This window comes from Spinacia oleracea, chromosome 5, assembly GCF_020520425.1.
Source record: "Spinacia oleracea cultivar Varoflay chromosome 5, BTI_SOV_V1, whole genome shotgun sequence".
In the NCBI taxonomy this organism is placed as follows: Eukaryota; Viridiplantae; Streptophyta; class Magnoliopsida; order Caryophyllales; family Amaranthaceae; genus Spinacia; species Spinacia oleracea.
Genome location: NC_079491.1, coordinates 23,210,604 through 23,238,065, shown reverse-complemented (window position 1 = coordinate 23,238,065; position 27,462 = coordinate 23,210,604). Strand labels below are relative to the sequence as shown.

At 35.8% G+C, this 27,462-nt stretch overlaps 2 protein-coding genes across 2 annotated transcripts; one reads left to right on the top strand and one right to left on the bottom strand.

The window, feature by feature from the left end:
• The first annotated feature begins 11,784 nt into the window (after nucleotides 1–11,784).
• Nucleotides 11,785–13,236, top strand: LOC110800722 (uncharacterized protein At1g05835). The gene is made up of 2 exons (XM_056828209.1): nucleotides 11,785–11,967; nucleotides 12,776–13,236. Exons 1-2 carry the CDS (start codon nucleotides 11,883–11,885, stop codon nucleotides 13,081–13,083), a joined length of 393 nt encoding a protein of 130 aa, XP_056684187.1. The 5' UTR covers nucleotides 11,785–11,882; the 3' UTR covers nucleotides 13,084–13,236.
• A 1,292-nt stretch (nucleotides 13,237–14,528) lies between these two features.
• Nucleotides 14,529–26,371, bottom strand: LOC110800721 (aspartic proteinase 36). The gene is made up of 10 exons (XM_022006033.2): nucleotides 25,899–26,371; nucleotides 24,672–24,801; nucleotides 23,493–23,740; nucleotides 22,227–22,457; nucleotides 18,504–18,666; nucleotides 18,344–18,417; nucleotides 17,942–18,029; nucleotides 17,009–17,084; nucleotides 16,086–16,157; nucleotides 14,529–14,918 (listed from the first exon to the last, which is right to left on the bottom strand). The coding sequence occupies exons 1-10, from the start codon at nucleotides 26,219–26,221 to the stop codon at nucleotides 14,764–14,766; spliced, it is 1,560 nt and encodes a 519-aa protein (XP_021861725.1). The 5' UTR covers nucleotides 26,222–26,371; the 3' UTR covers nucleotides 14,529–14,763.
• Nucleotides 26,372–27,462: the final 1,091 nt, after the last annotated feature.

The window sequence follows — 27,462 nt, the reverse complement described above, 5'->3', positions numbered from 1 at the left end:
CTTAATACATCTCAAAACAATGGATACGATTCAAGGTAAAATCCAACAAGCATGCATCAATGCCAACCAATCACATCCATTCGACTACAAATCCTCCCTAACAATCGTCACGCAGAGCAAACCACAAGTGCACAATGGAATTCAAGACTAGTGCTCACGCACTCCTCACTCATTTATGTGGCGGGTAAAAGATGTACCCGTTCGCTCTCCTTCCAACATATATGTGAACACTGCCCTCCCAAACTCACAACACTCGTGTGTTTAAAAGAACATGCACTCAACCTAGTAGTCGACTCGAAATATTCCATGTCATAACTTGCATTGATAAACAACTACTTTCACATTAATATGACTCTATGCACAAAGGTCGGAAGGTCTTCAAAGCTTGTAATGTTAGGCTTAGGTAAAAGTGCGGTAAATTTGGGTAAAATGTGAGCTTAAAGCCTTGGTTTTTGTAACACCCCGACAATTCTCTCTTTTCTAAAATAACCTTTTTATGTAAAACGTAGAGAATTATCAAGGCATTATCGCCCGTGTGAAAACGTAACGGCTTATTCAGAATTTTGCAGCGGAAAACATAATAAATAACTTTAGGTTTATAAATAATCGATTACATAGTTAATCCAAAAACCAATCAACAAAAATAAGATCAACTAACAAGTTTAAAGTCCAATTAAACAAACCCAAGTCAACTTAGCAAATCAAAACTAAATACAAGCTCTCTATTCCCGATCCCAATGATGCAACATCTTCAAACCTGCAGATGGACAATACTTATTGATCCTTAGAGACTGCTCACCAAAGATTGGGTCATCACAGGATCAATAAGGCATAGCCATGATCAACATGCACAAGCAAAAGCACGTAATCAGCAAAGCTGAGTACTACATACTAAATAAATGATAATCCTAGCATGATTCTATTAACCGAACAATCCTAACATGATACTAAATAAAACATAAGCAAGGAAAACCAAAACATACTGACTTGAAAGCTATACTTGACTGGACTAGACCTTTATAACAATAATATTACTTAATTTAAAATGGCAATGGACCGAGTTTTCTAGCTAGAAGTCTTCACTAAGGAAGACGAGGTACGGACGCGACTCCGTAACCTCAGTGACCTGCGATATCGAGGAACGTTTGACTAAAAATAGGACGCGGTGATCAATCCGGTCCGAATGAAAGGCCATGGGCTACCACCATGAACCCCAACTCCTGTTTGTCCGTCACTTTAGACGTGCACAGTCTAAAGCTATTGCTACTCAGTTTCACTTTACATGATTTACAAATTGACACCCTGTTATGACTCAACAATCACATAAGGCATACAACTCACGTTTATTTACAACTGTTTTTATCTTGGAATTAAGTAAGTGCTCACAAAGGCATCGAACAAGACTCATTCCAATTAACTCCAATCTTTCCTTTAATACTGATCAACCCCTGTATATGGGTATAAGGTTTCAACTTACTAAACAAGGTCCTCCGCCCTCATAAAGTAGTGAAAAGCTAAAAGGGAACAACAATCAACTGATCTGAATTATATACTAAGTAATCTAGTGTTCCCAATCAAACATGTTTGCATCAATCATCCATACTAACATGTTATAATCCTCAAAATGCAATATAAGTTCAATATGTTCATCCAACAGTATTAAACATGCAATTTCAACCTGACTAAGTTCATCAACAACATCAACATATCAACAATTCAACATGGTTTCAACAATTAACACACATTCCAAGCACACAGGTATGTACGTACCTTGTGTAAACAAACTGATAGGCCACTTTAACACTTTCAAAAGTCGCCTAAAGAGAATTCTCCGCCTAAAACAACCAACAAGTAATCCCAATCAACTTCTAGTCATTGGCAACCATAATAAAGCATTCTAAACGTATCCTAAACATATTTAGAGCTTTCCCCAATATCAAAACTTAAACATTTGCTTTCCGAGCATCATAATTATTGAACTAGTGATTGAAATTCGTTGAAAACTTTTGCAAACATCGTACTTTAAATTTTCAGCAATATAAATTCATTTAAAAGCTTCACCAAGGTCAACCTACGTTCCTAGTATCTCAAAACAATCAATTCAATAATCCATACTCAACCTATCATGATTAATAATTATAAAAACCTTGAATTTCATGCTTTAAACAATCAAAAACCAATATTTCAATGTAACTTGATAATCTGAAAATTAATAACTTTATTATAAAATCCATATAATCTCAAATTTATAATTTAAATCACAAAATCCATAACTTTAATTCAAGAAAACATAATTCAAGTTAATAAATTATGATTAAGCCCTAATCTTAATTTTAATTAATCAAAACTGAAAATTAATTCGTTTTTAATCTCAACATCAAATCTGAAAATCACATTTACCATAAAAATTATAAATTTAATTTAAGAACATAATCTAAATTAACAAACTTTAATTTAAAATAATTAGTTACTTAGGGTTTAAGAAAGTAACCAATTCAAGGAGGAGGAGAGAGAGTTGGCCGGCGGACAGAGGTGGCTTGCGGCAGGGCTGAGCGACGACGGCACATGGTGGTGCTACCTGCGGTGGCTGCGCGAATGAGTGGTGGTCAGCCACAATCAGTTGAATACACAACCACAACAAAAGAATGAAATAGAAAAGAGAAAGGGAGGAGAGAACTACCGCGCAAGGTGGACGGCGAGGGCGCAGGGCGGCGGTTACAGCCAGGCTACGAATGCTCGGCGCGGTGGTGATGCTGTGCGAAACAAAAATCGGCTGAGGAGGAGAGCAAGAAACGAACGAGTGGAGAAGAAGCAAAAAGGAAAAAGGAAGGAGGAGTTACCGGCGGCGGCTGGGCAACCGCAAGGTCGACGGTGAGGAGAGCAGGAGGTGGACGGCAGCGAGAGGGAGGGAGTTCTTGAGGGTTTGAAATCCACGTGAAAGTGAAAGAGAAGGGAAGGGGTTTTGGGTTTTTTTTTGCTTTTCACGTGAAATAGAAAGAGGAGGGAGTAAAGAATTTGAGTTTTTGTTGTTTGGGCTTTATCAATTTGGGCTAGAACTAGGATTGAGTTTAAGTATTTGAATCCAAAACCAATTAGGGTTGTTTTCCAAATTCAAACGATTTTCGTAATTCGATTTCTTTTCAACAAAAAGTTCTAAAATTATTTTAATTTCATAAATCGTTGAAATATTTAAAACGTATAAAAATAAATATTCGTTACTTAAATATTTATTTCAAAATTCGTAAATTCTATTTTAATATAATTACTTATACGTTAAAATATATTAATAAAATGTATAAAATTACGGGGGATTACAGCTTTGGGGAGCATAAATCCGAGCAAAACCCATGATCAACCACAAGTATAAGTTGCTAATAATTAGCATAAAATGCATAAAATTGCTATAAAAGTAGGTAAAAAGCGCGAATTTCTATCGCATTCTACCCCCTTAAAGAAAACGAGTTACGCCCTCGTAACTCATCTCAGGGAATAACTTTGGATACTTCCACTTCATCGAATTATGTTCCCAATACAATATTTTCACTCAAATCATTCCAGCAATGGACTTCTACACTTTTTCCACACAATGCCTCAACATGTGACATCGTAATGCTCGCATGGTAACTATCGATGCACGACAATTCAATCAAATCTAAATGATCTCCCAACTTCTCTTTAAAGTCAATAGTACATGCTCTCAACATATCTCCCATGGTTTGGTTAGTGCTCTCAAGCTGACCATCGGTTACAGGGTGGAAAGCAGTATCATTTTCAATGTTGTCCCCAAGCTTCAACTGGACCTTATTGCCAAAATTTCAGACTTTTGTGCTCGGTAAGGATCTTACATGTTGCCCTATAAAGGTAATGTCTCCGAATATTCGCATATAACACAATAACAGCTAGCTTTAGGTCATGAGTAGGTTAATTAGCCTCGTAAGGTTTCAACTGACGTGACAACGAGTGCGGGGGTCAAATGCTCTTTTACAATCTGGAAAGCTTTCACAAATTTCTCCCTTCACTCAAACTTTGATTCCTTTTTCATCAGATTGTTCATTGGTCTTTCTATCTTCGAAAAGTCTCTCGGAAACCTCCTATAATAGTCAAATAGGCCTAGGAAACTTCAAACATTAGACACGTTCTTTGGAGTAGGTCACTCACTCACAGCTTGAACCTTAGCAGGATCTACAGTCACTCCTTCTGCTCCACTTTCCTTTTCTACTGAACCTCATTACTCCTTTCATGGATGTATAACTCTTGGGCTTCAATCCTAGTATTTCACCAATTCATATATTCCCCTCTTTTCAAGACAACAAATTTCTAACGATCCTGGACCACTCGAATCACCTCTTAATGTTACTCCCTTACGTAACGTAGTTTTCGATCAATATAGTCCTTCACTTTTCCACTGGTGTCACTTATACACACATGACTTCAAGATTTGTATACTTCATTTAAGAAAAAAAGCTAGATTCTTTCTAAGCGTCTCCAAAGTAATCCTCAAGATTTCATTATGCTCTTTTTGCATTCTTTGAATAAATCAGGATACCATCAGTAATATAATAACGAACTTAATTCGGAATTCGTAGAAAATCTCATTCATCAAATCCATACTTATGGCAGGTGCATTGGTTAACCCAAACGACATTACTCTAAACCCATAATGACAATAACGAATCCTAATGAGGTCTTAGGCCTTTATCAGCTACTCTCAATTGGTGATACTTCGAACACAAATCAATCTTCGAGAACACATTCTCGCCATTCAATTGGTCAAATATGTCATCTATCCTAGGCAAAGGATACTTGTTCTTGATGGTGTTTAGCTCCCTAAAATCGATGCATAATTCCATACTCTTATCTTTCTCCTTAACAAACAACACAGGAGCTCCCCACGGTGATGCACTAGGCCTAATATACCCCTTAACGAAACAACTCTTGCAATTGTGTCTTAATTTGCTCATTTCGAGAGGTGCCATTCTATATGGTGCTTTAGTTATAGGTGTCGTTCCAGGAACTAAGTTTATAGTGAACTCAAAGGCTCCAACAGGTAACATACTTGCAATTTCACTCGGAAACACGTCAATGAATCCACTCACAATGGCAACACCTTCGATTTTGACTCCAAGTTCTTTATTCACCTTTAACACACTACAGAAAAATAGTTCACGCTCCCTATTCATCAATTTCCTCACTCGCATTACAGAAATAGCCAAAGGTTCTTGGACTTCCCAAAACATCTATACGAGGTCAATCTTCCAATATGGTTCCTTACATTTACTTTCTGAATTTCACAGTATGTCTATCTTAGCCTTGTAAAAACTTAGTCTATTCCATCCTAAGGTTTATGAATTCTTGTTCCTTTTTCTTTCTCATAAAAGGAGTTTCCTTAAGGCAGTAACAAACGAATCCCAATTGAATCTCTCAACAGCGCTAAGTCTAACTCCATTTTCTCTCCACCATAAATCAGCTTCATCTTCCAAGTACAGTACAACTTGACCCACTCTCATGTTCTCAAGACAGTTCATTTCCCAAACAGTTTCTCAAACTCTCTAACCTAGTTCTCTAAAAGTAAGATCAGTTTCCCCCTTAAAGTATGGTGACTTAACTTTGTCTAGTCTCTTAAACATGTCCCCAGCAGAATCGGGACGTTCAATTCTCTCTTGGATCATCTTTTCCGTCAAGAGGCGAATAGCAACAACTAAGTCATTATTGTTGGTCATTCTATAACACGACCTGAAATTAATACACTCTATCTTAGGTTCTAAACATCACTTACATGTCATTCTATATCAAGCAATGTTTACTTTGACCATAGAGATCGCCTCAATAAACAATATTCACATAAAATCATTTACGAAGGCACGACAATCGTTTACGAAGGTGCAACGATCGTCTACAAGATGCAATAATCATTGAAAAATAATCATCCTCAATAATTCACGAAAGGCATTCACACGCTGCACATAAGGCATAACATTTTGAATCATATTGGTCATGGAGGTCTAGATTGGCCCTCACTTCCTTTATGTACTCAAATCATTTAATATTATTGTGGCAATTAAATTGACCCACAATTCACATTGAGTATGCAAACAATAAAGAATTAATCCCTGACGTACTACCTAGAGGTTGGGGTATTATGGAATCCTCAAAATAAAATAAAGAATAATTCCTTGAAAATTTTAACTTTTATTGCTAACTCCATAAAGGTTTATTACATCCTTGAAAATAATAAAGAACATTTCAAACTTCAATAAGCTTTTAACTTTAAACTGTTGTAGCTTCGCTACTTATTCTCTAAAACATAAAAGATTTAAATTAACTATTTATGACTTCAAAATATTTGTGGCCTCTTGCCTATCCATCGCTCCTGAAACTTGCGGAGTGAAATTTAGATCTCAAGATCATCAAACTCTTCCTCAGGGTCTTCATCTTCTTCCATATCTTCATCTTGATTAGGCTCATTTGCCACCTCCTGCTCACTTTCGAGATCTGCATCTGAATCACTAGAAATTTCAATGGTTGGCTCATGGGCCACTAGGTTAGGATTCTCTGCCTCAACACCTACATTCTCACTCTCCACGGCTACATCATTTTCCTCTAGGTCATTATTTACACTTACTCCCATAGGTTCTTCTGTAACTGCATCTCCAACATGACTCCCTACGATTTTACCGTCTCTAAACCCACTTTCTGCCGCCTCAATAATGGTGGTCAGAATTTCTGAATCATATTTCCATCTACCATCCCAAGTCCCATATTTAGCCAAGTTTGGAGTTCCATTATCAGAATGCATGTCTTTAAACTTTTCCTTGAGTTCTAGGTATGGAAATTTGTTAGGTAAGCAATTAATGATAGTAGCTGCTATGATATCTTTTCTCATTAAGATAGGTTGCCCTTGAACTTTAGCATAATATTCACATCCAAACATGATTTTCTTCACGTAAATATCTGGGGTTTCTATATCAAGTTTCTCGAAGGATCCTATGTTGGTGTACTTGGAAAGAAACATTTTATTCCTGAAATAAACAATTCCATGTCTCACTAACGATTTTCCAACCAAATCATAAACAAGGTTCAATGATCAATAAGTTTGGTGGAATCAAACGATTCTTTATGCACATGTAAATGTAACACTTAAACAATTAGCACACGCACGTACATAACAATCAATTTCTAATGCTAGCGTTGACTAGCTACTAATGCACATATAATTCTATCTTATATGCCCTTCTTATACTACCCATCTCTCATAAGCTAAAGCATTGGAATAATTTAAATAACAAGGTAAAAGGACGCTAATATAATAAAATTATAACATAGAATAATAACATAAATAAAAATATAAAATAAATAAAGTAAAATAAATTAAGGAAATGCGTAGCTAATAAATTAGAAAATAAAGTTATTAATTCTTAAAAAATTATATTTCCTAAACAACGAATTCTAACTCTTGAAACAACTTAAAAAAAATTGAACTCCTTTAAAAAGTGTACTCATTATTTTATTTTTTTTGAATAATAAATAATAAGAAAAATAAAAATGTCGAAAGTATCACTATAACTTGAATAATAATTTGATTTCGAACTTAAATAAGAAATATCATATACTTTCAAACAAGATAAAAGGAAATCGGCCCCCCAAAAAAAAAGTACCAATTTTTTTGAACATTATAATACGTAGAAACTCGATGTTTAAGAAATTTATTTTAAATAACTAGATAGTTAGGCGCCTAAAATTTTATTAAAGTAAAACCTTAGCTTCTAGATACCACTTTGTAACACCCCGACAATTCTCTCTTTTCTAAAATAACCTTTTTATGTAAAACGTAGAGAATTATCAAGGCATTATCGCCCGTGTGAAAACGTAACGGCTTATTCAGAATTTTGCAGCGGAAAACATAATAAATAACTTTAGGTTTATAAATAATCGATTACATAGTTAATCCAAAAACCAATCAACAAAAATAAGATCAACTAACAAGTTTAAAGTCCAATTAAACAAACCCAAGTCAACTTAGCAAATCAAAACTAAATACAAGCTCTCTATTCCCGATCCCAATGATGCAACATCTTCAAACCTGCAGATGGACAATACTTATTGATCCTTAGAGACTGCTCACCAAAGATTGGGTCATCACAGGATCAATAAGGCATAGCCATGATCAACATGCACAAGCAAAAGCACGTAATCAGCAAAGCTGAGTACTACATACTAAATAAATGATAATCCTAGCATGATTCTATTAACCGAACAATCCTAACATGATACTAAATAAAACATAAGCAAGGAAAACCAAAACATACTGACTTGAAAGCTATACTTGACTGGACTAGACCTTTATAACAATAATATTACTTAATTTAAAATGGCAATGGACCGAGTTTTCTAGCTAGAAGTCTTCACTAAGGAAGACGAGGTACGGACGCGACTCCGTAACCTCAGTGACCTGCGATATCGAGGAACGTTTGACTAAAAATAGGACGCGGTGATCAATCCGGTCCGAATGAAAGGCCATGGGCTACCACCATGAACCCCAACTCCTGTTTGTCCGTCACTTTAGACGTGCACAGTCTAAAGCTATTGCTACTCAGTTTCACTTTACATGATTTACAAATTGACACCCTGTTATGACTCAACAATCACATAAGGCATACAACTCACGTTTATTTACAACTGTTTTTATCTTGGAATTAAGTAAGTGCTCACAAAGGCATCGAACAAGACTCATTCCAATTAACTCCAATCTTTCCTTTAATACTGATCAACCCCTGTATATGGGTATAAGGTTTCAACTTACTAAACAAGGTCCTCCGCCCTCATAAAGTAGTGAAAAGCTAAAAGGGAACAACAATCAACTGATCTGAATTATATACTAAGTAATCTAGTGTTCCCAATCAAACATGTTTGCATCAATCATCCATACTAACATGTTATAATCCTCAAAATGCAATATAAGTTCAATATGTTCATCCAACAGTATTAAACATGCAATTTCAACCTGACTAAGTTCATCAACAACATCAACATATCAACAATTCAACATGGTTTCAACAATTAACACACATTCCAAGCACACAGGTATGTACGTACCTTGTGTAAACAAACTGATAGGCCACTTTAACACTTTCAAAAGTCGCCTAAAGAGAATTCTCCGCCTAAAACAACCAACAAGTAATCCCAATCAACTTCTAGTCATTGGCAACCATAATAAAGCATTCTAAACGTATCCTAAACATATTTAGAGCTTTCCCCAATATCAAAACTTAAACATTTGCTTTCCGAGCATCATAATTATTGAACTAGTGATTGAAATTCGTTGAAAACTTTTGCAAACATCGTACTTTAAATTTTCAGCAATATAAATTCATTTAAAAGCTTCACCAAGGTCAACCTACGTTCCTAGTATCTCAAAACAATCAATTCAATAATCCATACTCAACCTATCATGATTAATAATTATAAAAACCTTGAATTTCATGCTTTAAACAATCAAAAACCAATATTTCAATGTAACTTGATAATCTGAAAATTAATAACTTTATTATAAAATCCATATAATCTCAAATTTATAATTTAAATCACAAAATCCATAACTTTAATTCAAGAAAACATAATTCAAGTTAATAAATTATGATTAAGCCCTAATCTTAATTTTAATTAATCAAAACTGAAAATTAATTCGTTTTTAATCTCAACATCAAATCTGAAAATCACATTTACCATAAAAATTATAAATTTAATTTAAGAACATAATCTAAATTAACAAACTTTAATTTAAAATAATTAGTTACTTAGGGTTTAAGAAAGTAACCAATTCAAGGAGGAGGAGAGAGAGTTGGCCGGCGGACAGAGGTGGCTTGCGGCAGGGCTGAGCGACGGCGGCACATGGTGGTGCTACCTGCGGTGGCTGCGCGAATGAGTGGTGGTCAGCCACAATCAGTTGAATACACAACCACAACAAAAGAATGAAATAGAAAAGAGAAAGGGAGGAGAGAACTACCGCGCAAGGTGGACGGCGAGGGCGCAGGGCGGCGGTTACAGCCAGGCTACGAATGCTCGGCGCGGTGGTGATGCTGTGCGAAACAAAAATCGGTTGAGGAGGAGAGCAAGAAACGAACGAGTGGAGAAGAAGCAAAAAGGAAAAAGGAAGGAGGAGTTACCGGCGGCGGCTGGGCAACCGCAAGGTCGACGGTGAGGAGAGCAGGAGGTGGACGGCAGCGAGAGGGAGGGAGTTCTTGAGGGTTTGAAATCCACGTGAAAGTGAAAGAGAAGGGAAGGGGTTTTGGGTTTTTTTTTGCTTTTCACGTGAAATAGAAAGAGGAGGGAGTAAAGAATTTGAGTTTTTGTTATTTGGGCTTTATCAATTTGGGCTAGAACTAGGATTGAGTTTAAGTATTTGAATCCAAAACCAATTAGGGTTGTTTTCCAAATTCAAACGGTTTTCGTAATTCGATTTCTTTTCAACAAAAAGTTCTAAAATTATTTTAATTTCATAAATCGTTGAAATATTTAAAACGTATAAAAATAAATATTCGTTACTTAAATATTTATTTCAAAATTGGTAAATTCTATTTTAATATAATTACTTATACGTTAAAATATATTAATAAAATGTATAAAATTACGGGGGATTACAGCTTTGGGGAGCATAAATCCGAGCAAAACCCATGATCAACCACAAGTGATGACCACAACTCTCCCACTCCACACATGATGAAACAACAAACAAACCACACACCATATATACTTTCTTGCCCTTCTTTCACAATTATAACCAATCACTCATAAAGATAAGAATTTACAATACTTGAGTGAGACAATGCTTTAAATTTTTCTCTTTTTGCTCAATTTCTCTTCTTTTTTTTCATTATTTTTCCTTTCTTTTTTGATTTTTTTTCCTTCTTTTGGGGACCTTCACATTTTCTATTCTTCTCATCTCTTTCACTCTTCATTATTTTTTCTCTTTTTTCAAACATCAAACAAGATAAGAAGAACTCCCTTATTTCCTTTTCAACACCCACCTTGTGCTCAAAATGTAGCACACTACAACTCCCTCACCTCACTTACTATTAGCTCCCCCAAGCTAGGCTTGGGACTAGTAACCAATGAGGCTTTCATGGGCTTGTAATATGGCTAGTCACCGAATAAAGGGGCACAAGCAACAACATAGGCATAAAAGAGGGAACAAATGTATCTAATTTCATCTGAAGGCTTCCTAAATAGAAAAAATGCCTTCGTCCTCCTCAATGTGCATGTATATGAGCCATGAAACATTACTAACAGTTGCAAACCAATACTCAAAATCAACGACATACCAAAAAACTATCACACATTCCTAACCAAATCGACTAGTCAAGCACCAAGTCCACAAAAATACTGACGGTACTCAAAAAAACCCGATATAACCCAAACTCAATTCGATATGAACTAATCCGACATTGACGCAAAGACTTGAACCAATCCAACCATCAAGAAACCGAATTAAACTTGAAGCCCGAATGGTCTTGAACTCTTCACGATCTAAACTCAGTCAAATGACCCGTTTACCAGGTCTAACCGTGTGGGGTAAAGGGTGGAAAAACTAACCCACAAAGTCGCCAAGGCACAAACCATGAAAAAAGAGTGAGAGTAGGCCAAACAAACCTGACAAATAACAAATTTGTGTAACGTAAAAACAGAGTTTTGCCCTGCTTCTCTGATCCAACTTGTGTTTATATCCACGCAAATGCATGTGACCTGCACCTGACTAAATACGGAGTTTTATTCAAACAACACTAAATTGGAGTGATAAATATCTTACCTCCCCAACAACAAACCTATAATTGGAGGATCACTCCATCCATTTTCCACATACAACTTCAAAATTAAAAATTTAAAAAATGGAAGAACAATCTTCAGCCATGTTCAAGCTCCTCTTCTGTTCCTCTCTTGTTGTCATCGCCTTTCTCCTACCTCATACTCATGGTTTCTCCCTCCCTCCCTTTCTCACTTTCTCTTATTTAATTTCCGAGCTTACAATTCTATTAACGGGTTGTGTTCATGTATTGTTTATGCTCAATTTAGGGCAATGTAATAACAAAATATGATAAACTTGGTCAAATTTGAACTAACTAGTTGTTAAAGTTTGTATCGTATTGGGTTCGAGTTTCTCTTGGTAACTTCAAGCTGTGTTAGAAATGTTAGAATGTTTTTTGTTTCACTTTTATGTTATTTTGTGTTTTTGTGGTTAATTTCGAGTTAGGCTCCGTTTGATAGGGCGTAAAACAATTTCTCCCTTTTTAATCATTTTACGTTCTTTGGTTGAGTAAGGGATAAAAAACAATTTTTCATTACTCTCCCAAAGATGGAAAACCCTTTTCCATTTGAAAGGGAGGGAACCACTTTTCCTTCTTTCCTCCTTACCTCCCTCTCCTTTCTTCTCTTCAATTTTCACCATCTTCTTCTATTTTCCTTTAAGTTACCAAACAAAGGAAAACTAGTTTGGAATTGCGTTTTCCCTTAAAAACTATTTTCCATGGAAAATCGTTTTACAATGAAAACGTTTTACGCCTTACCAAACGGAACCTTAAGCTCAAACGTAAACACAAATTATTAGGTGAAATGCGACAAAAAAATGATAACTTGGTCAAATTAGAGCTAACTAATTGTTCAGTTGTGTCGTGTTGGGTTCGAGTTTCTCTTAGTAACTTCAAGTCGTGTTAGAATTCTTTATGTTTAATTTAATGAATGTGGAATATATAACTAACTAACCTGAAAATTGGAAGTGAAACAGGTAAAGACACAATAAGTAGGTGTGTGAAGAATGTACCAAGTGTAAAACAGACTCAAGTTGGGAAAGGAAAGTATAGAGTAGACGTGAAGAACAACTGTGGAACATGCCCGGTAATCGATGTCCATGTGAAATGTGGCAACTTCTCACAATCAGAGGTTGATCCAAAGCTGTTTAAGGTGCTCAAGTTTGATGATTGTGTGGTTAATTATGGATTACCATTACTTCCACTTCAGATTATCTCTTTTAACTACACTCACCCTACTAAGTACCCTTTGCACCCCAACACTTGGTACTTTCAGTGTGAGTGATTTATTTTTATGATTTACTTGCTTTAATCTTGTTTAGATGGTGATCTAATCTGTGCTAACGGATCATGTTGTTATAAAATGTCTTTGTAGTTTAAATTCACCAAATTGTTAAAGATTTTATGTTATTTCTTGCAAATGTTTCTGATAGTAGAATCTTACTGGCGTCGTTTATGACACTCATGCGAATATTTGGCGAGGTTTTAGCTACTCCCCCGTCCCTTAATACTCGACCTGTTTTGACCGGACACGCTTGCCAATGCACAACTTTGACCACCAATTTCTTTAACTACCTATTATAAAAACTTATAAAAATACAAATATTTTGAAAATATTTATTAAGATGAAGCCAACAATATATTATATATTAACATTGTTTTCATATATTAGAAATAAAATAGGGTCAAAGTGAATTATGTGAATAGTGCAAAAAGTCAAAACAGATCGAGTATTAAGTATCAGTTAAAGGCCCAATCTAATCTTAAACAAGGACAAAATGTTGTTAATTGTTGCATTGTGGTTTTCCCTTTTACAAGTTACAAATATGGTACTGTACTTTGGTAGATTCTTAATATCAAAAAATGGTCAGGAAATTATTAATGGTGACTTGATTTGTGAACAGCATAGTACTGCTGTTGATCACATGGATAACCAAATATTCCAGCAATTTGGTCAAAATACATTGACATTTTGGCACATAAATATGGTACTACTCGTATCACGTGTTTACTACACACACCATAAGATTTGAATTTGAAGTCGCGTTTCGAAATACGATTATATCAACGTGTAGATAATTGTTTCGTTACGGATTGCTCCACTTGCCTATAGAGGAAACTATATAAAAGCCGAGTCCTCACTTTATAGAATGTATTTCCTCCGTTTGGAAATAGTTGTATTATTTTGACTTTTACGTTTGCCAATGAGCCACAGGGGCGGGGATGAGAATCGATCACAAGATCACCTGTAACCTGGATGGAATCTCTAACCAATTGTGCTATCCATCACTCACGGAGGAAGTAACATATAATTGTATAAACAACCACGGACTACTTGTGTGGTTTTACGTAACAATCATATGTCCTTGCTAAATTCTGATAAACAAACCACCTATTTCTATTTTAAGCCATATCATTATATTAGTCCACTTCAAATTCTAGCAAGTCGGATTCAAAGCTTTCTTAATATAACCATGAGAGATACAATTGACGGAAAATTCCAAAGTGCCTCATTGGTTGAAGGAGATGTAATAATGTAAAATTAAGCTCATTTTTAAAAACCAAGGAATATATCCAAGAACTAATGTTTGGTACAAATAGGAGTGCAGGAAATGACCCTTACCATCCTCAAAGATACTTTAGGTTCGGCTATTGTTCGAGCCAAACCTAGTTTTTCTCGCCTAACAATAATAATAATAAAAATGACACAGATAACTTCGAGGCAACTAATAATGAAGAAACTTTTAACATGTACATAATTCAATTGAGTGAATTCTTCGTAGATGATTTGCATAATGGATGGAGACTACAATTTGCACTCTTTGGGTGCAAATATTAATTGCATCTGTACTCAGAATATTTACAGGAAAAATTATACCGAGTTCCTATATCTATAATATGTGTACACTTCTGTTAAACTGCTCATGTTGTGTCATATTATATGCAGTTTATCAACATTAGCAGCTCAACTTACTGACAACGTAAACAGCAGAGCTAAGCCTATACACAACACAATTAGGGGTGTTTGAATATCTACAGTGGAGGCAAAAGATATAAAATGAGGACCTACTAGATGAACTGTTCCCGTCTGCTCATCCTTGACCTGAATGTTTGAAGAGCCTGCGATACCAAGTATAAACCAATTAGACTCCATTAGCCACCTAATTACCAAGGCTTCTGATTCGATCAACTTTTGGGGGTAGTAATTTAACAAGCCTAATCAAACATCAGAAGCTCGACAATTTCACAAGTGAAAAGAATAAGTCAAACCAAACCACAATATCATATCCTTTGTTCATACATCTTATCTTATATTATAGGGGGTACAATTGCTGAAGTAAATCTTGTTTGAAGTTCTTTTGTGGTGAAGGGTGAGCTCTAAGTCTGAACAACGACTACTCACGCAAGGACCACAGAAAAGTTATTAAAACATTGGAGAAAATCTAAGACACATCCAATCCCCCCTGATGAGATAAAACCTTCACATACCAATTTACTCAGACGTGCAAATATGCACCTTACAATAGAATACAGTTCATTGAGATTCCGTAAACACAACATATAAGTAAAAGCAGTGCAGTGAGTGTTATAATTCACTTGCAGCTAAGCAAAAGAGTTGCTTCCTTACCTATTTCATGTAAGCAGTTTTTAACTATAAGTGAACAGTTTCTGTTAGTATTCACTCAGAAAAGCACTAGATCTGTTGGTATCTGTTTTATTCCTAGAGTTTCCTTCAGTTTTAAGTTTCAAACCACTAGTTTCTACTTTTTAGTAAACCATAATTCAATAGCAAATTATGGGAATTAAACGAATACCAACATTGTACAGACTCCTATTGTAAAGGAAATGACAGTAAGAACAGCTATAACCCTTATTCACATCACATACATAGAAAAGAGTTTTGTAAAACCTAAATGCAACCCAACGCTCCCCCCCCCCCCCCCCCTCCCAGCTTATACTAAAACTACGGCAAAGAGCATCAGCAGGTCCATGAGGGGCCATGCTGGAGGATTCAATAATAATCAGATTACCAAGGTTCGTGGCTACATGAACACACAGTCCAACTACAGTAAAGCAAGTAGAGGGGAAAACGTACCATAATCAAAATGCAACGGATAATAAAAACATTAAAGCAACCAAGAGAAACACACAGAAATCACAAGGTCATCACATTCAAATCAAACATGAATACAAAGCTAAAATGCTATGCTCAGGCATTTGAACACTGACAACATACTCTGTGAGCAATATCAATAATTAGTACAGAAGATGTGTCATCATACTCACAGTTATATTCTGTCCATCCAATGACCATGTTTTCCAGATCATATATGACCAGCTTGTTTGAAAGCACTAGATCTGCAATTATGGAGAGAGAGAGAGAGGGAGGCAAAAAAAATCATGTATCAAAGGTGGGGAAAAGAAAAGTCAAAGTAGATTCCATTATTAAGGCAATGTACAAAGTAACCATTCTACTACAAGAGAATCTATTCTATAGTATCTTATATTTTCTCATAGCCTTAACTGTTTTAATCTGTAGCACTTCATATGGCCAGTCCACAAATATGTTTATGAGAACTGAGCCACTAGTTGATATACCAATTTCTGACCACGAGTGGTAATTGAAAAGAAAAGCCCTGCTATAAGTGGAAATTGAAAAGTGTGGAGAATTTATCCTATAGATGTCACCAAAAGGAAACTTGAGATTGAACAACAGAGTCTTGCTTAGAAAGATTTCAAATTAGCTGGCAAAAGGAAGAATTTTGGTAAACATGAACTCAGGAACTTCAGTGAGGCTTCAGTAATCATAGGAAATGTTTTAAAGCCTGATACCGTGAATGTAGTACGTTCAGAGCAAAGAATGGATATCCATAAACCAAAATCAAAAACACTAAATTCTGACCCTATTCTTAAGAGTACGAAGAAATCAATGGAAAAGTTGTGGGTTTTGACCATGCAGTGGATGAAAAGCTACTTTTAAGAAGCCCATAATTATAAAGGTTGGCACAGGTAGATGGAGCTTTTGAAGTATAATTCAAAAACTACTAGCTTTTGAAGTATACCAAAAACTATTCAAGTCTGCTCTTAAAATGCAACAATGGTTTCTTATGAAGCTAATTACCAGAGAAAGACGGACATCTTAACTCGAAATAGAAAAATATAAGATGCACATATAGTATTTCCAGATCAAGGCAAGTATTTGTCGGTACCTCCTAAAAGAGTGAGGTTCCTTTTGTCCCTGGATGACCTTCCACTATTTTGCCAACCGATGCACCAGAAATCATCCTACAGAATATGAGGTCAAAGGAAAAAAAATGAATGATGAGGATATAACTTAGGAGTATCATGAAAACTATTAGCCTAACAAAATTTGGACAGAATTTGTAACAAGAATTCCTTTAGAGAGTAACAAATAAGGCAGCATCTGAAATTTGGGTCTACAAATATGTTAACATATGAATGGCAGCATGTAAATTTTGAATAGATTTAATCAATTAGAATCTCCTTTCAGTTCTTTATGCCAACTAGAATCAAAGCTCGTAAATAGTTTTACCATTATTTTCTCATGTTTCTGCCTAAACTCTGAAGACTATTCTGGGATGATAGAGGACGGTGAAAAGGAAGATGGAGGGGTCAGCCTAGAGCAAAGGTTAGCCACGATTGTGTCGATGATGGAGTTGAATCGTTGTTGTTGCGGTGAATCTTGGAGGCGGTAGGTGGTGGTTGCAGGAGGAAAGAAGATGAAGGCAGAGGAGGTGGTGGTGGAATAGGGGATGGGATTGGGGAATGTTGAAGGTGGTGAAATTTTTGATGTTAATGGTGGCAGTGGTGGCATAGGGTGGATGGTAGTGGTATTAGAGGGTAAGTTAGTAATTGTATGATTAAGGCTAGAAATATGATCAATTAGCAGTTGGTTAGCCATAACTTGGGTCAACAAGGGCACCTAGTGTACTAAAGGCTACCATAGGGTCACTAAAGAAAATGAACTACTTTAGAATTTACCAAACTAAGGCCCCCGTGTAGAGTTTTCCAAATTTTCTTCACATATGCCATCCTCTCAAATAAAACGGGGGGAAAATGTACACTAGAAGGATAGCATTGAATTGATTATCAATAAAGTAACAATGGCAAAAAGTACTTACAACAGGGAAAAAGTACTCATTGGGGTAAACTGTCATAGAGAGCCCAGAGCCAAAATAAAATGTTACAGGTGGAAATCCATCGTCAACACTGGGCAAACCAAGAAAAAGAAAAAGAAGACATCAGTGAGCCGTCAACAAAAGATTGCCACGAAAGATGTAAAAGTTAATGGATTTTATATTTTCTTCCTATCTTTGATGTTTGGAAAGTTAAAAAAAACATCCAAAAGGTGCATACAGACTGCAGATCCAACTACAGTCTAGCCAAATTAATCATTTAGTTCTTGTTTCTCTGTGAAGTGGAACTGCCTCTCACAACCAGCATTCCATTTTAACATCATTACCATGAAGTGATATAAGCCCCCATGCGTAAAAGCAATAAAATGTTCTGATAAAAAATTATACCTTTTAGAATACTTGAAGCATGTATAAAGGTCTTGGACAGTAACCAATTTCAAGTTAGGTTGCCGCGAGAGTATCTGTTGAGGCATTCAGGCATTCTCAAATACATGAACATTATACACCAGTGCATAACATGAATCCACAGGAGCAAGCAGATAAATACCTGAATAACAAGTGGCTCATAGATAATCTCGGGAAGATAAGCAAGGGTAGTACCGATGTCAATTATGGCTCCTTTCTTGCCTCCTAACTCATATAAATTTGATGGAAGAATCAAAGAATAATTTCCAACTTTAACCCCAGTCATGTTCACATTGTAATGCGGCCTAAAAATATTTGTAAGAAAATAGTATTAGTATTTATCTGCATAAAAGATTAGAGACAAAATACAGTGACCAATTAAAAGAAAAAAGACAAACAACTCTTATCTCCCCCCACCCCCACAAAACACATGGAAAGTATGAAACCCACCTGCAGTTACAAGAATACATATGAACATGTAACTTATTAACACCAGCATCTGCCAATTACAAGTTAAGCCTCACACCCCTTCCACACGGTAAATGCACCACGCTTGATAATTTACTTCATTTTATCAAAAAAGATGTTTATTTCATACTTGTATTGAGAATATAGAGTGTTCATGATATCTTATATGGAACAAACATAGCAGGAGCCAACAAAGATATACAATAGGAACAGGATGATAATGGCATAATGCTTTAGCAAGCACTGCATAGGAGTGATTAAGAGGAACATCTAATGATGCAGCAGGCAGGAGATGCTACTGAAAGACATCTTTTTTAGAGGCAAGTAATAACGTAATATAAATATAATGGCAAAATGAAAGGCAGTCTCGAGTCTCAACCATGTAGAGGGAGATGGATAGGGCCAAACCCAAAATTATTATGCTCACAATCTATTATGCTGAAAACTCAAACACGATAAATGCCACTTATATTGTAGCACTTAACTGTAGCAGTACAGCAGCCACGATTAAGAAGTTAAACCCCTAGCCTGAACAAGCTATACGCCTCTACCCATAAAGATCCATTGTTTTCTCTTTAGTGGTCCACCACCAAAAGCCATCTCAAACATTTCATAGTTCATCCATCCAACTCATTCATCCTTTTACATGCCACATAAACTTCTGAGTTCTGACAGAGAATGATCATTCAGTTAATGACCAGAAGCTACCTTGATTAGGCAAGAAAGTGTTATGTCATCCTTTAGCAGACATCAGTGCATAGTTTCTTAATCCAGAGCTTCAGAAATTTGTGACAGTTCATTAGTAATGTTCGCTCTGTTCATTACATTGAAGAGACCAATCGTTTCACTTTAGGGTTTCTCCCTGTCCCCAGTGAAACCTTACACCCAAAACGCATTCCTACTCCTAAAACCATATACTCCCTCCGGTTTATTTCATATACCCAATTCACTGTAGACTCTTGTTTCTAAGAAAGGTGAGTGGGAGTAAGAAAAAGGTGACTAAATAAGAGAGATTGGTGTAAGAAAAAGTTGGATAAACTAAGAGAGGGTAAGCTGAAAGGTGTAAATATTGCGGGGAAGGGGTAAGATGGCAAATTGTGTTTGCCAAAAGTAGAATAAAGTAGAAATGGGTTCATAGAAAAATAAAATAGATAAAAACAGAGGGGGTACTGGAAATAAATAAACATGAGCAGTAACATCTCTGGAACCATTACTGAAGCAACAAGCAAACTCACGGTCTGCTCACAATTACCTTCAGCCACACAGCTAAGAGTCACCAATTCTTAAATAGACTTGGTCCACACTAAATTTATTGTGGACCATACCTTAAAATAAAGTTAACAACTTGTTCCTAATTTATTTTGGCATTTTATTAGGATTATTATGAACAAAAGTACCAAATTAGTGTCGTTGATACATGATGTGCTTGAATAATGTGATTTTAAGGCACAATTCACTTTTAAAAACATAGGGTTACTATGCTTCAAACAATGGTTACTACGTCTAAGAATTTTGGTGTTTAATTTATTATAGTTACTATATGAACAATAAAGGTCACTATTAGTGTAAAAAGGGTGCTAGAGAAAACTATTGATTTTGGGTCCACACTAATATGTGGACCAGGTCCACGCAAGAATAATCCGCTAAGAGTACAGCCAGCAGTCTGGCTACTAAAAAAAATGGCCTGCCATAAAATATCTTAGCCGTTACAAATACTTCATGAAACTGAATCGCCTGCTTGTGGCGCTTTAGCCAATTTTACATCCTAGCTTTGTATAGATATCTAGACAAAGAGAACAAGTGACACTAAAGGGGCTTCAGAGGTGTGGACACTTGATGGAGAAATGGACAGTGTTGCAACTTTCTAGATACCGGAATCTTTTCTAGTATGACGACAGGGCTTGCTTTTGAGACATTTTTAGAGTTCATCAAACGTTGGGAAAACTCTCATATCTTCATCATTTAATTATGGCTGGAAGTGGATACAAAAACAGCCAGCATCAGGTAGAGCAGTAGAGCCTTTAGCTTTCTTGATATATTCTTTTTCCTTAATACGCCTTTACCAATATGAGCAATTTAGCATCCACGGGTTGTCTATCAATAATGCTTTCTCTGCAGACAGTTCGTTTTGCAATTTCTATTACCTCGAGATGCTCCTATCTGCTACTTCCCCTCTTTTGATTTCAAATATCTACTAATACTCATTGGTCAAACTGTCTAAATCATTAACGTCAATCCTATCACTTTTTGGGTGACTAAAACAGAGGGCTTTTGAGCGCATGAAAGGGATTTCACAGTCTCAATTTTCTTTTACCATCTTCTAACTACCAAAGCAGCTATCACTAAAGAACAGTTAAAGGGTGACTAATAGCAAGTCTCTTAACTTTATTAAGGAAAATAGACTCTTGTAATTTCCAAAACCCTAGAACACTGTAGTTCAGACACTCCTATTAAGTTGCTAGTGACCCCACCCCCCACCAACCTCTTTTCCCCCTAATAATCATGGTGATCAAATATCTTTTGATCCAGATGGCAGAACCAGCAGACTGCAGTAAACGTTTTTCTTCAGCCTTTAGTAGAAGTCCCGACTCCTCAATGCCAAAGACGGACTTGCATAGCAGCCCTATAATAATAATTCACATGCACTAAATACTCGTAAATAATATTGTCAGGTTCTCCACTCTCATGATCATCAAACATGTCCACAACACCAACCAACTTCATAAACAGAAGAATAGGAAAAAAAATTACAAACCAGCTCCGTTTTCTTCCTTGAAATGTTGATCACATTGCTCAACTTTAAATATTAGCTAAGATACCTTGTTCAATCCCGATCTCATTTTCACATCCAACACAAGAGGCCAGTCCTTAGTCCTCTTCTATATTCTTAAGCATCATATATCCTTTACCTTACAACTTCAGACCCAGTTTCACCTTGACCTCTATTTTATTCCCACAAACATCTCTCAGTAGCAGTTACTTATGAACAATTTAAACCACAGACCTGGCAGTTTGTAACAAGCATTTTAGCTAGTATCTGCTGTCCAAAACAAACCACTCAGCATCTTTTACATTGTTCACGTCTTTTATATTAGTGTTGTCTTCAGGCAATAATACAATATAGCCTTATCGGCAATTGAAAATTTTAAGTGGCTTTTGTCTACAAACTTCTTACTCACATAAGTAATGAAACATGCTTCTAAACCCACTCGTACCATGCACACTTCCATACAAAAATAAGAACATGGAGAGTGCAACCGCTGCAGAGAACCAGAAATCTAAGAAAGTGAATACTCAAATTAATAAACTACAAAGAAAATTAGGTTTGGAAATGACATAAGATCCTAATGTTCAACATGAAAAGGTCATCTAAGATTAGGTGGTAAGAACTACATACTCATCCTGCATCAATGGAGTTGTGTTGACCCTTGGTTGCACAATAGTTCCAATAGCAAAGATGCCTCCACCATTTACACCATCCAGACAATGGGCAAACATCTTTTTCACCTGTCCTGATGAAGCTAGTTGCGAGATTGCAGATGAATTTGACTTGCCAAATCCAAGAATACCATCAAGAGCTTCATCAGAATTTGGGGTACCTCGGTCTACATATTGTCCAGCACTACACCTGTTGAGAGATGAACCATAGAACCACCTTATTAACAAGATGCATGCACACTTTCTTGGATAAGATGCAAGCTCTAATTTGATCATAAAAGAGAAAAAAGTCACAGAAAAATAGGTAAAATAAAAATATTTAAGTTTAGCTATATATACATGTTAAGTCCATAGATGATCACTTGCAGAAAAGAAAATTGAAAATTCCAACATGAAGACAGAATGAGAATCGGAAACAAGATAAATGACACATCAACTAGCAATTATATTATTGTCGTATGAACATCATGATCTCCAGATCATGAAGTATGTTGAAAAGCTCTCATAATCTTACTTGTGACACAACTACTTCGGATCTCTATGTTATATTAAAATAACCGTAAGCAGTAAGTATACCCAAGATCCTTTTATTCCACGTTGCCAACTATCCTTTATTACTTGAACATATGCAGGCAGGCAGGCAGTACAGTAAAGGACATTAAAGGACAAAATTTGGTAATTTACGTCTCCTGAATAGCACTTTGGTTTCCATTTGTAATTTATCAAATGCATTTCTTCATGCCCTTTCACTTCAGAAAAACACTGTCTTTTTCTCTAAAGAGCACAACAAAATATTCTAGCTGAGAAAAGAATAATATTTTGGGATGGACAACTACGACCTAGAAAGTCACTTCACCAAAAGCGAAAGATTTTAATCAAAGGAAGAATTTAGCCACAAATCACAGTACAAAGGAACTAAGTGATAAATTTGCAAACCACAGTTCACACAAATCACAGTACTAAGGAACTAGTGGAATGATAGTCATGGTATTCTACCTTAACAGTTGTTCCAGTTTACCATTTCAAATGTATCATCAGTATATAGTTCTTCTAGTATCTAACCTATTCAATGTTATAGATCTGGATTCAATCAGAATATACATTTCTATTTCACTTAAATCAAAATTGACACAAGGATGTCAATTGTCAAATTTGTAGCATATTGGAAATAGGATTTCTACCCACTTCATACATGCAATTGCCAGAAAATTGATCTCCATCTCACCCAAAACTGATACTCCCATTTGCAGTCGTAGTCTGAAGATCGCCTGAAACTTGATCATAATGCACAATATCCTCCATAAAGTATCCAGTACTAGAGCTCCCATCCCCATAGAACTCGGCAAATGAACATGATTCGTTGGCTCTGCATACTTGAAATGGACCACCATTTACTTCTAAACAGAATGGTTTATCACAAGAGACATTCTGAGCAGTGATAGAGTCCTTGGGATCATAGAGTGTGAGATCTATCTGCCAGAAAAAATCAGCATCACAAAAAAACAATAAGTTAATTCAGACAATGATTCTACTGCATACAAAACTTTCTGATTAAGGCTGTTTCAAAAACCTACTTTCATGAGCAAATTTAATGCGCACTGGAATAAAAATTCATCCATATAATGTTAATAGTAGTCAGATATTCATTTTCACCACACCTAGCTTGAGAAATTTCATCTAATAGTTCATAAAGGTAAGGAGGCTTGTCAATTTGTAGCAGCTCTTACTCTCGTTGTTCCTAAAGGTGCACACAAAGATGCTAAACAGATAATTTTCTTCTGAAGTAGCCGCTGAAGAATATGATTTAAAAAATTTCAAGGCTACTGCATACCTCTCTCTCTCTCTCTTTTTCTACAAGGGCATTAAGCTCCTTCAATACTCAATTAATTTACTTACGGAATTTTCAATTTTGAAATCATTGTAATAAATTGGAAGCCATTAGGCCTTTTCTGCAAATAAGGAACTGTTTCCTTTTTTTTATTTTCTTGAGTGAATCAGGATAAGCAATTTATTCATCCTCCAAAGGAATTCAAATCAACATGACTCATGACAGGGGATGACCAGTAACAAAACCCATACTAAACACCAAAACAAAACACACGATTTATAAATAGTAGGTTTAACAGATACGGCGCCATTTGGCCAATTTCAACAGCGGGTTGATGACTATCATCAAACACATAGCAATTTAGCAGGATCTATGTACTTCTATAACAGTTGAAATACGGTAGAGTGTTATTTTTATTAGATAATAAGAGTTATTTTCACCAAGATATGATTTTGATGGACAAGAAGGCCCAAAAGTTTCAGTACCAAATTATCGATGCAGGAGTTAACAAAACCCAAAAAAAAGTGTACAAAAAAAAAGGGGGAAGTGAATGTAAAAAGACATAATGAGCCTTACACCATGATAGCCTCTTTTAGGACACTCCGTACATTCAATGCAATTAACCCATGTGATATCACTCCCTGTATCCACTTGCATATAAAAGTTCTTTGGAGGTGTCCCAATACCCAACTTCGCATAATATAGCCTGCAAAACAAGGAAAAGAAAACCACTAAACTAAATAAGATCATACCATATAATTGACTATAAAGAGACAATCAAAGGGCATGTAATGGCTCACCTAAGAGAGAGACCAGCTAGGAACAATCATCATATTTAAAAATAAACAAAATCCATCAAATTTGCATGTAGCTTATAGGCATGAAAGGAAAACGACTTTGATCAAGTACAACCAATCGCAACAGCAAACATTCCATAATGGACTGACAAACTAGTAACAAATGACTCATCATAAGAAGGGGTCTGGCTAAAATCAAGTGCAAGAGAAACAACTCAAACATAACACTGTCTAATAAGGGAACGGAATAATAAAGACGCTTGATCGAGTAATATGTAAACCTGCAATCATAACTAAGACCTGAAAGATCCAAATACACCCTGCTGACTAACACAAATCAGAGAAAATAGCTCAACTAGGATGAGGGTAACAACGTGAGGGGACAAAACCAAATTTACCACCAACCCAAAAGAGCCTAACCCCTATGAGAGAAGAAAGGAAAATTTAATTCAATTAAGACTCGATCATGTGGATGTCAACTAGCTTAGTTAGTTAAAGTCTCCTGGCATCAATTCCCGTGATCCCATCCACTCCTTAAGTCCCTATACACCCAAAAAATAATGAAGACTTGAACTCATCTCATTTTGCAACTAGGTAGTCCATAGTCTCCATACCATAATTAACATAGAGCTCAATTAGGACCCCAAAAAAAGTAAGATATAAAGGTTCAAATTCATGACGGAGCAATCAGAAGAAAGTGCTCAATTAACAATAAGAGTGAAAATAATTGTCTTAACAATTAATCCAGGTCTTTTATATAATATGCAACGATAAGACCATACCCTATTAACAATTATCAATACCCGTCACAGAAAAGAGCTAAACAACAGAAAAATTCATCAAAATAAGACAAACCCTGGAAAAAATGCATGATCAAGTAAAACACAATCCAAATCAAAGAATCCAGTAATCAGAATTCAGCAGTCACGGAATTAACTAAATAAAAAAGCACAAAATTGAGAAATTAGGTCAAAATCGTAGAAAATGAAAGGATTTGAAAACAGACCCAGAAGAATCAGGGCGGCCATTACCACCCAAAGGAAGGTCAACATTAGAGAGCATTTGTAGGCGATTAGTATCATGGAGTTTCAGGGAATTTAGGGAGCGATTTGTGCCTGCATATCTGTACTTCAAACTGAAGATTGCACTTGAAGATACAGTTGATGAGATTATTGTTAATACAATGGATGCTATGATTAGTATTGTGCGCAACAGAGAGATGATTGAGGAAGCTGCTGCTGCTGCTGCTCCTCCTCCCCCGCCAACGCCGCCTTCCCCGCCACCACCACTATGACGTTGGTTGTTATTGCGGATGATCATTGTTGTCATCAATGGGGAGTGAGAGGGGAAGAGGAGGGTAGGAGAGAGATTGGTACGACTGTTTTTGTGTTTAGATTTTAGAATCTTCTTCTTTTACTTCCCTTGTTCGATTCCCTTTGAAAAGTTTTTTTGGTTTTGTTTTTGAAAAAGGGAAGTGAACTACCTGAGAATGTATTCCATCTTGTTATTGTTTGGGACAAGGGTTGATACAGAAATTATAAGTTGGTTTAAATTTTGTCCACTCTGTATTTTGTCCATATTAGAACTGATATGTACAGATTATGGTCAGATTTGAATCATTGGTCCATATCAAATGGCATACGTTCAAATCAGAACCAGTGTACCCAAATAATGTCAAAGTCAAAACCATTATGTTTGTATCAGAACTGGTATGTCCAGATCATAACTGATTTTGTCCAGATTGTGTCCAAATTAGAATCGGCCATCCGGACCATGTCCAAGTCTATTTAATATATGGAATATTCAAATAATGACTACAGTTAAATAAATAATTTGTAATTATAACAACTGTTCAAAATTTATTATACATGTAAATCATTATATTTAATAATTGTAGTTTTTGTTATTCCAATCTTAATTATGAAAAATCAGATCATATCAGATCAGATAAAAAAAAGTTAAGATCATATCAGATCAGTTTAGATTAGATCAGATCAGGTCAGAAGAAATAAGGTGAACTAAACGAGACCTAAGAGAAACGTATCCTACCTGTTACTCCTCTCCTCCGTTTGTTCTCAAAAAAGTAAATAAATAAAATGAAGAATGTCAGCATTACATTTTAAGACCTTCCACCTTCGTATTCTCCCTTCTTCCTTTAATGAATTCCTTCAATTTTTTTCCATTAATCTTTAAAATTTAATTACCATGCAATAATAAATCCCTCAATGCTTGAATATACTTAAGCCACAAATTGGATGGTACAGGCGTGTGCACGTAGCTCTAGGTGCACCGGGATCAAAACGACCAACATTAAACATAAAACGCGCGTTTTTATTAAATTCCCAGAAAAAAAGAACAATGCCCTTGAACAAAAGAACAATTCCCCTAAACAAAAGAACATTAAAGGCTCTGTTCTTTTCAGCTATGTTTATCGCGTTTTTATTTGATTCGTTGTTATTTTTGCGATATATATTCTTCTGGGTTTTATATTTTGAATTCAAACTATGAAGAGGAGAGAGAAAGTGTGAACTAGGTTTTCTTAAATGGGTTTTAGAGAGAGAAAGTAATGA